We start from the raw sequence: 13,779 nt of genomic DNA, 5'->3' as shown, positions 1-13,779 counted from the left end.
TACAAGGTATATTCAAAACATAATCATGAAGATCCCTACCAGAATTGCTTTTCCATTCTTGTTCTTCATTATTCTTTCTAAAAGTAATTTCTTAGCCAAGGCACAAAACACGACAATCTCAGTTAACGTGGGTGTGATTCTTGACTTCGATACATGGACTGGGAAGATGGGTCTGAGTTGCATCAACATGGCCCTTGCAGACTTCTATGCCACCAATAGTTACTACAAAACTAGGCTACTTCTTAGCTCCAGAGACTCCAAAAGTGATGTTGTTGAAGCAGCTGCTGCAGGTAAATCTCCCTCCCTCTTATTCATCCCCATCTGCAGACTGTAGACTGTAGGTAAGATCTCATGTTAGATAGCTTTAGGGTGTTTTTTTTTTTTTTTTCAATCACTCTCTGCAGTATTTTCTTCTTACTGGATTGGGACCCTTCGTAGTTGCAGCATTGGATTAATGGGATTATGTGATTAATAATGTGGTCTACATCGTTAAACTTTCTCTCCACTAGTACTAAACGAAAGACAATACAAAAAATTTGAATTAATAATTCCTTTTGTTATTCTATGTAGTATCTAGTATTTCGTAGATGACGGTTCAATTCACCATAGGAGTTCATTGTCGATTCTCAGATTTTAGGTTAGGAGAGGCTTTTGGAAGCCAAAGATGCGGTTAGACCGAAATTAGAAAATTGGCGAAGAACGTACGGCATCCTTCTTCTTTTTTATTATCATTATATATTAATATTTTAAGTTAGAACATGCACCTGTTAATTTATTTATTTTTATAAGCATGCACTTGTTCATTGATTATTAAACATTAGGGGATTAGTATAACTGTCATTTTGCTTTATTAAATTTGTCAAGAGCTTTGTAATTCAATTGTTAGCATCTTATGGTATTTCCATCTAAACAATAAGGATTCATATGCTTCCATATTGTGTATGTCGAATATTATAATAATAAAAAAAAAATTTAACTACCCTCCTAAAAAAATACATGATGGTTAACTTTTAATTGATGATCATTTACCACCGCGCATCCTTTGTGCGGTAATCACTCCATAAGTATAAATGTTTGTGGGGTGTGAAGGGCAAAAGCCGGGGTTTAAGTCTCCAAGAGAGAGTTTCACACACATACACTTAGATTAGACTAGAGTATAATTTCTATTTTGTATATAAAAAAATTGATGATCATTTTACAAAACGACATATAGGATGGTTAATGATAAACAATTAATGAAACTAGATTGAAGTGTTATATGACATTAACAACAATTCAAAAGTTTAGGATGTCAACTACAAGTTCTAAAACTAACAGAGACACTAAAGTTGGGGAGACTAAAAAAATGAATTTTAACTATTCTTATTTAATGGCTTGAAGTTAACATTTTTGAGTTTCACTATTCGTTTAAGGGATTTTAAGATTGAGATAGCTGTCATTTTCAGTTTAACTATTCATTTAAATTATTAATGATATGGTAAAATCTTATATACTCATATCGCAAGGACAAAGTTCTCCATTAAACAAGTTTAGAGATTTTCTCAAACCTACTACGTGACCATTCATAAGACTATCCATGTATTTGATTTTCAACTATCACATATTCATGTAAGGGATTTTAAGATAGAGATAGCTGTCATTTTCAGTTTAACTATTCATTTAAATTATTAATGATATGGTAAAATCTAATATAGTCATATCGCAAGGACAAAGTTCTCCTTTAAACAAGTTTAGAGAAATTTCCTCAAACCTACTACATGATCATTCATAAGACTATTCATGTATTTGATTTTCAACTATCACATATTGAGTTGGAGGAATTTTCTTCCAAATTAGTTTAAAAGTAAACCTTTTCCATGTAAAAAATCTATGATGACAAAAAGAAGAAGAAAAGAAAAAAAAGAAGAAGAACCAAATAATTCTTTAAGTAGAGAAAGAAAACATGGTAGGATACAAACTTCTAATTTTGATTCATCCAACCACCAAAATGTCATCAAAACACATGGTTATGATATTTAGGGGCTGTTTGGATTTTTATTTTTCATCACTCATCACTCCTCACTCAATTTTCGTCACTCGTCACTCGTCACTCGTCACTTAAAATACCCCAATTTCCCCAACCCCACCTGTTTGGCACATATTTTTAGTTTCTCATCACTCAAAATTTTCTACTGTTTGTGGGACCCACTACCTGAGCACATGTCAGTGAGTATAGTTAGCCTACTCGCCTCCCTCAACTCTTTTCATTTCATTTCTTCTCCTTCAGTCACCATTGCCCTGTTACTCTCCCAACACAAACCCGAACCCAGCTAAGATAGAAGACGATCCGTGTTGATCGGTGTTGCGGCGGCGTCAATCGGCGTTGATCCTCCGACGTGTAGTGGCATTGATCGACGTTGATCTCTCACCTTCTTAACCCAGCGGTGTTGATTTTTATAGATCCCTTAGCCCAGTGCCGATCTCCTTCTTTTTTTTTTTTTTTTTTTTTTTTTTTTTTTTTGTCTTTCTCTAGAATAGCTACTGCGAGGGAGGTCGAGCTCGTGAAATCATGAAGCAGCAGCGGCTATGGAGTCAGACCCATGGTGAACATGTTTGTGGGTTTGTGTTCCTATGTTAGTGTGTATGATCTAACTCATGTGTTTATGGGTTTGATTTTCTGGGTTTGAGAAATCGATACCCATGTGTGTGTGTGTGTGTGTGTGTTTTTTTTTTTTTTTTTTCATAAAGTATATTTGGTGTTTCTATGAAGAAGAAAAGAAAGAAAAAGAATGAAGAAGAAGAAAAAAATGTCGTTGGAGTGAGTCTATGAAGAAGAAAGAAAGAAAGAAAAAGAAAGAAGAAAAAGGTGTGCTTGACGTGACTTGTCTCTGGCTGTGGGTCCTATGAATGTGTGTTTAATTATGAAAATGCCATTGGAAACAGAGTTTTGGAAACTGAAAACACCTAAAATGTGTTTTTAGTTTCTACAACTCATCACTCAAAAATCATAGAATTGAGTGATGGAAACAAAAACTGAGTTATGATGCCAAACACACTTCTCAATTATGGGACCCACATATTTTGAGTTATGGGTGATGGAAATGGAGTTATGAGTTATGGAAATCATAAATCCAAACAGCCCCTTAGTTATTTGCATTTGTTTTTCCTAGCAAAGAACCTTTTTCTTCAATAATGGATTTTTTTTAATAAATAAATAAATAAATAAATATATATATATATATATATTTATATATATATTTTATATTGATTTCTTTTTGAAAGGGGTCACAAGCTACAGATTTGAGCTAGGTAGCCACCTTTAGGTTTTGGAGAAACTGATTTTTAATTTTATGGGTCAAGCGTAAATTTTTTTAACCAAAACTTTCAAATAATATATATTATTGTATACTAACAAAAAATTTTCATAGTCGTACTGTATTCGTAGTTCCGTCATTAGTTTTTGCAGTCACATGCAGTGATCTATGGTGATCTTTTATTGTGGTCAGGGTGTGATGATTTCTTGTCACCACCATCTTCAACTCCGGCCATCACTCAACTCTATCCACCATCCCTTGTTTGAACTCAATTTCAAAATTTGCTACAACTCATATATATGTGTTAGGTTCAAGTTGTAACATGTATAATTCAAAGTTATGTTATATTGTCTAATAGCTTTTTACTAGATTTTTTCTATTAAAAAAAAGCTTTTTATTGGATTAATAATTCATACATCTCACAATTGGATTATATGTTCTCTATGTTCTTAACGTGCATCCTAAGTTTCATGCCAATCAGATATTATTTACTATTCGATCTAGAAACCCAACTACTATGTACAATTTTAAATACAAAAACTTGAAAATTGTATATTTTACCAATAACATAGTTATTGATCTCATATTATATTGAAATTTGCAAGCATGTGGAGTATAAGAAGATCTAATCTAACAGTGGATTTGTTAAATTGTACTTCCAATTAAAAAATATTTAATATTGTAATATAGCTTAAAGTTAACATAGCTTATATATATATATATATATATATATTCCATCCATCCCAGTTTGTTTATCCTCTATACTATTTTGGGATGTCCCAAAATATTGTTCTGTTTCTAAAAATAAAAGTCATTAATTTACTAATGTTCCTATTATACCATTACTTTTTTTTTTCCAAAACTATATGAAAAAAAAAAAACTAACAAATTTTTTTAAAAATCAATCTAATTGGGGCATGTTTTTAGTTGTCTCACTAAGAATAACTCTTTTTTTTTTTTTTTAAAAGTCGACAAATTTATTTAAGGGTAGTTTTGTAAACTTATATATTTTTATAAGACAAACAAAACAATAAATGATGTTCTCTTAAAAAGTTTGAATTTTCAAACAGGACAAATAAATTGGGACGGAGGGAGTGTATATATATATATGATCCTAGTGTCCCACATGGATTGAATATAAGCTTAACTATGTGTTTATAATCTCTTGGGCACCCCTTTTGTAAGCCGGTTTTCAAGAGCGAGTTTTAACCATGGTTTTAGTATTTGGTATCAAAACTAACCACCATGTCGAGTAATTAGGTATTAAAATGGCTTACTAGGTCATTGAATAACTTATAAGGGAGTAAAGCTACCAAAAAAAGAGAAAGGGCTACCATTGGATCAATGTCAATAGAGTGGGCTGATCCTAGTGTTCCACATGGATTAAATGGTGGTAAGTTATGATCTTATTGTCCCATATGGATTAAGTGTAAGTTTAACCATATATTTATAAGCTCTTAGACACCCTCCTCTTGCAAGCCAGTTTTCAAGTGTGAGTTCTACCCATGGGTTCTTAGTGTGAACTTGAAAATTATTGTGAAAGTATTGTAAGGGTGGTTCCAGGTAGAACTATTCACAACTTATCATCTAAGATTTATTGTAAAAGTGTTGTCAACGTTGCACTTCTCTTTTTCTAATGATTACACTGGACTCCACCACCAAAATATCTTTTTCTTTTTCTTTTCAACTTCAATCTTTTATTACAAGTAGCTATGGAAAATTTCCTACGATTAAGCGTGTATGGCTCTAGTTGGGTTAGGTTTGGAGTATTTTTCAACTCAACTAGACCCCCACAAGTTGGAAAATATTTAATTCAACCCAATTCATGGTAGTTCTAAAAACCAACCAATCATGTAGTGTGTGGATCAGATTGTTTTGAGTTAGGAGTCATTTTTTCAAATCTAATAAAAAAATTAGTTTAATTTCAACCATTCTATTTGACATCAACTCATTTAGCTTTTTGCCCATTTATGTTTGCTAAAAGTTGGCAAAAGAATACTTATATTTGAAAATGTAGCATTTTAGAAAGCTCTACATAAACAAAGTAATCTAAAAGTTAAATGAAAATTTAGAAACTCAACCCATCAACCTTTGCAAAACCAACCCAAGATGTCAGCATATTGATAACGTTGATGGGTCGAAAGTACACCTTTACCAAACACATTTCAAACTTTTATTAGACCTTATGCTCCAACCATATTTGTTTGTTGTACTCCTAGTGAGTGCTAACTATTGTTGTCAGTGCTTTACTCTCTTCTTAACAATGAATTATATGCTCTAGGATGTGAAATTTATGGTATTTTTACGAATTTTTCTAACTAGCTTCGTATATTATTCCATTAAATAGTTAAAATTTTCAATTGGTTACTAAGAACTCTATAGCCCTAGGAATGGTAATGAGGTGGGGTAGGGTGGGATCATGGATGTCCCATCTCCACCCCATCTTTTTCTTTTCTTGGGTGGGGAAACCCATGTGAGGAGTAGTGAGGCATGTCGGGTTGAAAATGTTTTACTAATTCTAATGAGACAATTCGGACATTGATGAGATAAAGATAAAAAATACAGGGAAATGATTACTATGAGAGTACAAAGAAAGAAATAGAGACAAGTGTTTTGAGAATATTAATATAACATGTATAATTTTTTTTTAAAGAGTATCAAGTAAGTATTTTAACACACACACACACGAGGAGAAGGGAAAAGGTTTTAAAGAAACTGATAGTGGTGTATATCTAAAGGGTCTTAACTTTTAGATACATAGTACAGATTTTAAACCTCTTTAACTCATACTCATTTTTTAATGTGGGATTAACCCACTGTTTTTTCTTTTGAGAATACTAAACAAATATTTTCACACATACACACACAGGGAGAGGGGAGAAAGTTTTAAAGAAACTAACAGTTGTGTATAAAATTATATATACATTATAACTCATATATGCATAAACAAATCACATGTATAAAGAAGTTAAAGCATATATTTCATTAAAAAAAAGTTAAACATATATTAAACAAAATCCACATGGGGAAAAGTGCGGTAGGGTGGGTCATAATGTCTATTCTTCGTTAACTATGCGTAAATGGATGATTACCAAAATTTTCATTTATTTCTCATTTGTTTCTAAAGCTCCACATTAATTAGAGTTTGATTGGGCATTAAATTTTTTCTTTTCTCACTTTCACTTTTTCTTTTTCTTTTTCCAACAATAGCTATAGACTTGATAAAAAATGTAGAAGTGCAAGCCATCTTAGGGCCAGAAAGTTCCATGCAAGCCAAGTTTGTCATCAATCTTGGGGAGAAAGCCCAAGTGCCCATTGTAGCATTCCCAGCAACAAGCCCTTCTCTTACTTCACTTCAACATCCATATTTTTTTCAAGCTGCTCAAAATAGCTCATCTCAAGTGAAAGCTATAAGTGCGATTGTTCAAGCCTATGGATGGAGAGAAGTCGTGCCAATCTACATTGATAATGAGTATGGACAAGGTATGATACCCTTCTTGATTGATGCCTTGCAAGAAGTTGATGCCCGTGTCCCTTATCGAAGTGTCATTCCTCCATTGGCCTCAGAGGACCAAATTGGTGAAGAACTTTATAAGTTGATGACAATGCAAACTAGAGTCTTCATTATGCACATGCCAATTGATCTTGGTTCTCGACTTTTCACTAAGGCAAAAGAGATTGGAATGATGAGTGAAGGTTATGTTTGGATCATGACTACTGGGATGACCAATTCCATTCGCTCGATAGAATCTTCAGTACGTGATTCAATGCAAGGGGTATTGGGTTTAAAAACTTATGTTCCAAAAACAATTGAGCTTGAAAATTTTACACTTCGATGGAAAACAAAATTCCATCAAGACAATCCAAACATTTTGGATGTTGAATTGAATGTTAAGGGACTATGGGCATATGATGCTGCTTCAGCGCTAGCCAAGGCAGTTGAAAAGGTTGGGACTACAAATTTTGGCTTTGAATATACAATTGGTTCAAGCAACTTAACTGATCTTACAACCATGGGGGTTTCTTTAAATGGTCCAAGACTTCGCCAAGCATTATTGGACACTAGATTTACTGGCCTTGCTGGAGAGTTTAGTCTCCAAAATGGGCAACTACAATCATCAACTTTTCAGATAATTAATGTGAATGGTAATGGAGAAAGAGGGGTTGCATTTTGGACTCCAGAAAATGGACTCATAAGAGAATTGAATTCTGCAAACACAAGCGCGTATTCCACTTCAAGAAGAAACCTAGGACCAATAATATGGCCAGGTGATTCAAGCTTTATCCCCAAAGGTTGGGAGATTCCAACAAATGGGAAGAAGTTGAGAGTAGGAGTTCCAGTGAAGGATGGCTTTTTTGAATTTGTTAAGGTGGAACATGATGCTAGCACTAACTCAACGAAGGTTACAGGATACATCATAGATATCTTCGAGGCTGTTATGAAAGCTTTACCATATAATGTTGACTATGAGTTGATTCCTTTTGCAAAGCCTAATGGTGAAAGCGCTGGTACATATAATGATATGGTGGATCAAGTATATCTTGGGGTTAGTAAAAATCCTTAGCTTACTAATTTTAACAATTAAGATTACATTTTGAGCCTTTATGTTTCTTAGTTTATCATTTTCCTTCTAGATTTTGTTATCTATCTAAACAAGGGCACACATATAGTACTGGAAATGATGGAAGTAAATATTTTACTTTGACAGAACTTCGATGCTCTAGCTGCAGATATAGCTATCATTGCAAATAGGAGTGAGTATATAGACTTCACGTTGCCATACACAGAATCTGGACTAACAATGGTAGTGCCAATCAAAGACAATGAGAGGAAAAACGCATGGGTGTTCTTGAAACCATTAACTTGGGACCTTTGGATAACAAGTGGGGTTTTTTTTGTCTTCATTGGCTTTGTGGTATGGGTTCTTGAACATCGAATAAATGAAGAATTTCGTGGGCCTCCATCACATGAGATTGGAACAAGCTTGTGGTACTCCTTCTCAATCATGATATTTGCACAAAGTAAGTTCCTTTCATCATTTTCTCATTTATTATTGTAGAAATTAATGATTCAAATACTCAATAGAAGGCATATGCAAAATGCACAATCTATAACAGCTTGTGCGCTACTTGGAGGCTTATAACAACTTTAGAAACTTATAATTTCCATCCTTCAGAAATAATCAAGTAATAAACTATTTGATAACTTGCTTACTAGCCTATAATATGAAATTTGCTTGTGACATATACTAATATTATAGCCTAAGATTCCTTGAATTCAACTTTATCATGCGTTAAAACAAGTAATATACTTAAAGTACTATACCTAGATGATATCTCAAATATCATATTAACTTGACATTTATGATGTAACTATGTAATTTTCTAAAGCCATTTGAATTTAATTTACAGAGGAGACCTTGTTCAGCAATTTAGCAAGGTTTGTGGTCATCATATGGGTTTTTGTGGTACTCATTCTCACTCAAAGTTACACTGCGAGTTTGACATCACTCTTAACTGTTCAACAATTGCAACCAACAGTTACTGATGTTAACCAACTTATTAAGAATGGGGAGTATGTGGGCTACCAAGAAGGCTCTTATGTTTTGGAAATTCTAGAAGAAATGAATTTTGACCCAGCTAAGCTTAGGACATATAAATCTACAGAAGAATGTGATGAACTTTTATCAAAAGGAAGTGCAAATGGAGGAATAGCTGCTGCTTTTGATGAAATCCCTTGTATGAAGGTTTTACTATCACAATATTGCTCCAAGTATACCATGATTCCATCCATATATAGGAATGCTGGGTTCGGTTTTGTAAGCTCTCTCTCTCTCTCTCTCTCTCTCTCATGTGTATGTGTTTGTGTTGGTTTGTAGTTTTTCATGTAGATTTTTTTTAATTTTTTATTTTACATCTCTCAGGTATTTCCAAAAGGTTCCCTTTTCATATCTGATGTTTCATGGGCAGTATTAAATGTGACCGAAGGAGAGAAAATGAAAGAAATTGAAAAGGCATGGTTTGGGGACCAAAGTAATTGTTCAAGCTCCAACACCCAGGTTTCTTCTGGCAGTCTTAGCCTAGAAAGCTTTTGGGGCCTATTCCTCATCGCTGGCATTGCTTCCTTATCAGCTCTTATCATCTCCTTCTCCATGTTCCTTTACAAGGAGAGGCAGCAAATTTGGATCAACTTTGATTCAAAAAACTCAATATGGAGAAGAATTTGTCATGCCTTAAGAATTTTTGACAACAAAGACCTTAACTCACATACTTTTCGGAATAAACCATTGAAAGATAGTGGTGACATTGACAATGTTCAAGGTATAGGCACACGTGATGCCTCAACAAACACTTGTTGCTCGACAAGTCCAATAAGTTGTTCAGTCCACACGGAACCCAAATTTACTTTCTCAGAAGATTCAGGGACACCTTCTAGAGAATATTTCATTCCTAATCCACATGATCAGACATTTCTATCGGCAGAAGATAATGAGCAAATTGGTCACTCAAATCCATTTCAAGGGGTCTAAGAACCCAAGAAATAGCTCTAGAAAATTCTTAAAATAAATTTTAGTCTTGTAAACAATGATATAGTTATCCATATGATACTTTTATTTAGGGATAGTATTTCACGTATAGTACTAGCGGAGGACTAAAGGATCACACATACAAAAATTTATAAACAAGCTAGAGTTTGTTCGGGGATTTTGTTTTTATTTTGGAGAAATAAAATAAAATTTTAAGTTACAATGTCAATTCTATGACTATTGTTCTTTACCATCAGGCCAAAAACAATAATGTTTTCTTGTGGATGTAGGCAGGATTTGGTAATTAAATCTCTATTTGAGAACAAAATATATTATTACTCGAGTTAAATTTAATCCAATTTTGAAAATTTTATATAGGAAACTTTTTTTTTATACCTAATTTATTAATTAATTCATTTGTTAATTTACTAATTGTTACCTGATAGTCCTAATGTAAGTAAATGAGCTATCTTATCCATGTTTCGCTATGCATGTTGATTTCTTTTCCCAACTCTTAACTCCCACCAATGAAGAAGTGTTATAGAATTGTAACTCCCACCAAAGATGTTGGCTGCAAAGTTCTTCAGTTTATCAACACGATGAAGATCATAAAGCTCCTTGGTTACAAAACCCTACTATGCATAAATGCAACAGCTTCTTGAAGAGAAAGATGAATTAGGGCAAATTTTCTCCGATCACAATATGCTTGTGAAAAACCTTTGCATCAAGTTGCACTCACTTACATTAGCTGTGACGGCCCTTAAAATAATTCTTATATATGTTTAGGGTTGTGAGAAAAGAAAGCCCAAACATGTATACACGGATTGGATGAAAATCAGAACTGAAAATCTGTTTTTCATAAATCTCGATAGATAGAGTATCTGTCGAGCAGCTATCGAGCATCAAGCAAAAGATGCCTTTTAAACCTCGATAGATGTTATCTGTCGAGCTTTAAAATCCAATACTTCTTCACTTGATTTTTGGACAGATTTGTATGGCTTTGACACTTGGACTTGAAACTAGTTCCTTGAAGTATTAAACACATCCTAGATCTACCCAATTACAAGTAAAATGTGTTTTGTCAAAGGATTAGCTAATTCTATATTGACATATATTCCTAACATGATTCACATATGTCCTAACAATATGGAGTTGAGTTCCACTTATGAAAAAGGGGTTCAAATCAAGGTTGTAAGGAAGAAGGAAAACATAGGATTTTTCCCCCCAACAACATGAAACCTCACCAAGTCAAGGTCCTTTGAACCCACCCCTAATGAGAAAAAGTGACATTTTTTTTAATGGTATTTAGGGGATATATTATGGACTTATTTTTTCCCTTTATTTGCTTTAAAAAAAAATAGTGTTTAAGGGCTATATGCAAAGTACCCATTGTTGGATGATATTCAATTGAAACCACATACAAAAAGTGAGGCAGAGGGGCTGGAAAGGTAGTTTAATGAAGAGGAGGTTTGGGCTGCTGTGAAAGTGAAAAAGTATGAATGGTGACAAAGCACTAGGTCCCAATGGCATTACCATTGCATTTTTCCAAGCTAGCTAGGAGATCGTTAAAGATGATGTTATGCGGGTTCTGCATCAGTTTCGTGGTCAAAGAACATTTGAACAAAGTTTTTATCCCCAAGAGAATAGGAGAATTTGATGTGAAGAATAATTCATCTCATATTATACATATGAGACAAGAACGCAGCAATGGCAGATTATATGTCTACGAAGAATGGCTTTTTTTTTGGAATGTGGTGCTTATCCCATAACTTGTCAATATTAGGAACTGATGGAGTTTATGCAAAATTTCATGCAGCAGTCATAGGTTGCCAAGGTAAGAATAGCTAACAGCTAGTGGAGATTTTGAGGTAAGGTCATTTTATAAAATTATATCTTCTATGGGATCCCAATTTTTCTGTCAACTAAGGTAGCAATTTTTGTGTGGCCAGCTACTAGGGGAAGTATTCTAACCCGCACACATGCTATGATTGATTGCAATCTACTATCCTATTTCTCCATTAGAGACCCTATTTCCCCAATATATTACTAAGGGGACCAAAGTTTGGTTACAAACTTAGTTGTAACCTAAGGCTACAACTCTTACTAAACAAATTAATATGGTTACATATTTTGAAATTATAATCATTGAATTGCATGTTCTTTATATTTTTAAAACACATGTCAAATTTCATGCCAATTAATCGGATGTTATTTATTATTTGATCCATAAACATATTTTTTATGTCTAATTTTAGACTAAAAAACTTGAAATTTAAACATCTAATTGATGACATAATTATTAATTTCTAATCTTATTTTGCAAGTATAGAGAATATAAGAAAAAAAAAATATATAATCCAATATTGGATTTGTTAAAATTTACATTCAATAAAAATATATTGAGTGGAGTTGTAACCGTAGTCTACAATACTACAAGTCTACAAGTTTGTTGCTAAATTTTGTCCAAAGTTTTATTATGTTGCGCCAAAAAAAATTGAGGATGATCACAAAATTTTTTTAAGGATAAAAAAGTCAAAATTTTTTTAAAATTTATATATAATAATTTTTTTCCAAGTTAATTAGGTTGGTCCTGTGACCACCTGGACATAATGTGGAGCCACCCCAAGCTTGGGATGGAAAAATTCATTTCACCCATTTTATGTGTTATATTTTATATTCTACTAATCATAATTTGCAACATTATTTTTTCTTTCCTTATAAAATACATAATGTAATAGAAATAAAAGAAAATTAAATCAAACACATAGTAAGTTTTTACTGAAAACATAAATGAAACATAAAAAGTAAAGAAAGTGAGATTGAAGATTGTTGATGCCCATTTTTGGCAAAAGGGCCCAATGGCAGAAGAAACCCAACAATATGGAAAAGGTGGAGAAAGAAAATAGCAAAGTAAAAGCCATTGGGCCAAAATGGCAGGAATAATGGTCCACAGGCCTACAAAATAGTAAAGTGGCTACAAAGAAAGCAAACGGACCAAAAAAGCCCCAATGAATGAAGTAATAAGCCCATGGAAATCATAAGAAATAGAAAGAAAGCAAAAACAGGCCAAAGGAGCCCAAAGAAAGGAATTAGTAAATGTGATTGGTTTGAAGGCCAATAAACCCAAAGGTAAAGGATGTGGTAATTGGGCCAGGGAAGCCCAAAAGATTTAGTAAATGCCCATGAGAATGTAAGAAGTAGGAAAGAATGAAATGGGCCAAGGACGCCCAAGGCAGTGGTGGCTCTAGGAATTTTTCTCAGGGAGTTCCTTAAGAAGCATAAATTACACAATTTAATTTGTTTGTCTTTTATAATGTATTGGTTAATTAAATTACTAATTATAGTTGTTTAGTTGCTTCATTATTTTTCTTTACTGACTACTAGCAGTCTAGCACACACCCTACTATGCATTAGCACACACCCCATGTGCATTATCCACAACTCAACCCACTGCCTAGTGCCTAACTTAATTTAATTTTTTGTCTTTTATAATGTATTGGTCAGTTAGCCTTTACTGCCTCTGCATGCCTTTACTGCCTCTACCCCTCCACTTCCCTAATTCAAATATCCCACCCCACAGGCCCATGGCCCCTATCCACCCCCCACTTAACAGACAAGAGTCACAAGAGGCAAAGCCAATCAACAGTCCACAAAACATTAAACTTATAAAACATTCGCAACTCACAAAATTCATAATATACAAAACGACAAACTCACGAACCAATAAAGTCAAAATGTCAAATAAAGTTATAAAGGGCAATTAGACATAGAGAAACAAAGAGAGAATCTCATTTCAGTTCAAAGGGAAAGAGAGAGAGAGCTCCGCTCTCACTCTCAGAGCATAACAAAGCTAAAGATGTAAGATGAGATAGAGAAAAAGAGAGAGAAGTAAAGAACTGAAATACCTTGAGGCCTGAGGGGCGGCATCGCGACAGCATGTCGAGGTGAGGACTCGAGGT

At 33.7% G+C, this 13,779-nt stretch overlaps 2 protein-coding genes across 4 annotated transcripts in view; one reads left to right on the top strand and one right to left on the bottom strand.

The window, feature by feature from the left end:
* LOC126714784 (alkane hydroxylase MAH1-like) overlaps positions 1 to 13,779 on the bottom strand; it is a 106,544-nt gene that overhangs the window by 73,383 nt on the left and 19,382 nt on the right. The gene's annotated exons all lie outside the window — the stretch shown is intronic.
* Positions 22 to 9,938, top strand: LOC126714783 (glutamate receptor 2.8-like). The gene is made up of 5 exons (XM_050415088.1): positions 22 to 290; positions 6,504 to 7,840; positions 8,003 to 8,315; positions 8,706 to 9,112; positions 9,218 to 9,938. The coding sequence occupies exons 1-5, from the start codon at positions 26 to 28 to the stop codon at positions 9,821 to 9,823; spliced, it is 2,928 nt and encodes a 975-aa protein (XP_050271045.1). The 5' UTR covers positions 22 to 25; the 3' UTR covers positions 9,824 to 9,938.

The sequence above is a fragment of the Quercus robur genome, chromosome 2, assembly GCF_932294415.1.
Source record: "Quercus robur chromosome 2, dhQueRobu3.1, whole genome shotgun sequence".
Taxonomy (NCBI): domain Eukaryota; kingdom Viridiplantae; phylum Streptophyta; class Magnoliopsida; order Fagales; family Fagaceae; genus Quercus; species Quercus robur.
The sequence above is the reverse complement of the archived record's forward strand: the minus strand, read 5'-3'. Positions and strand labels throughout refer to the sequence as shown.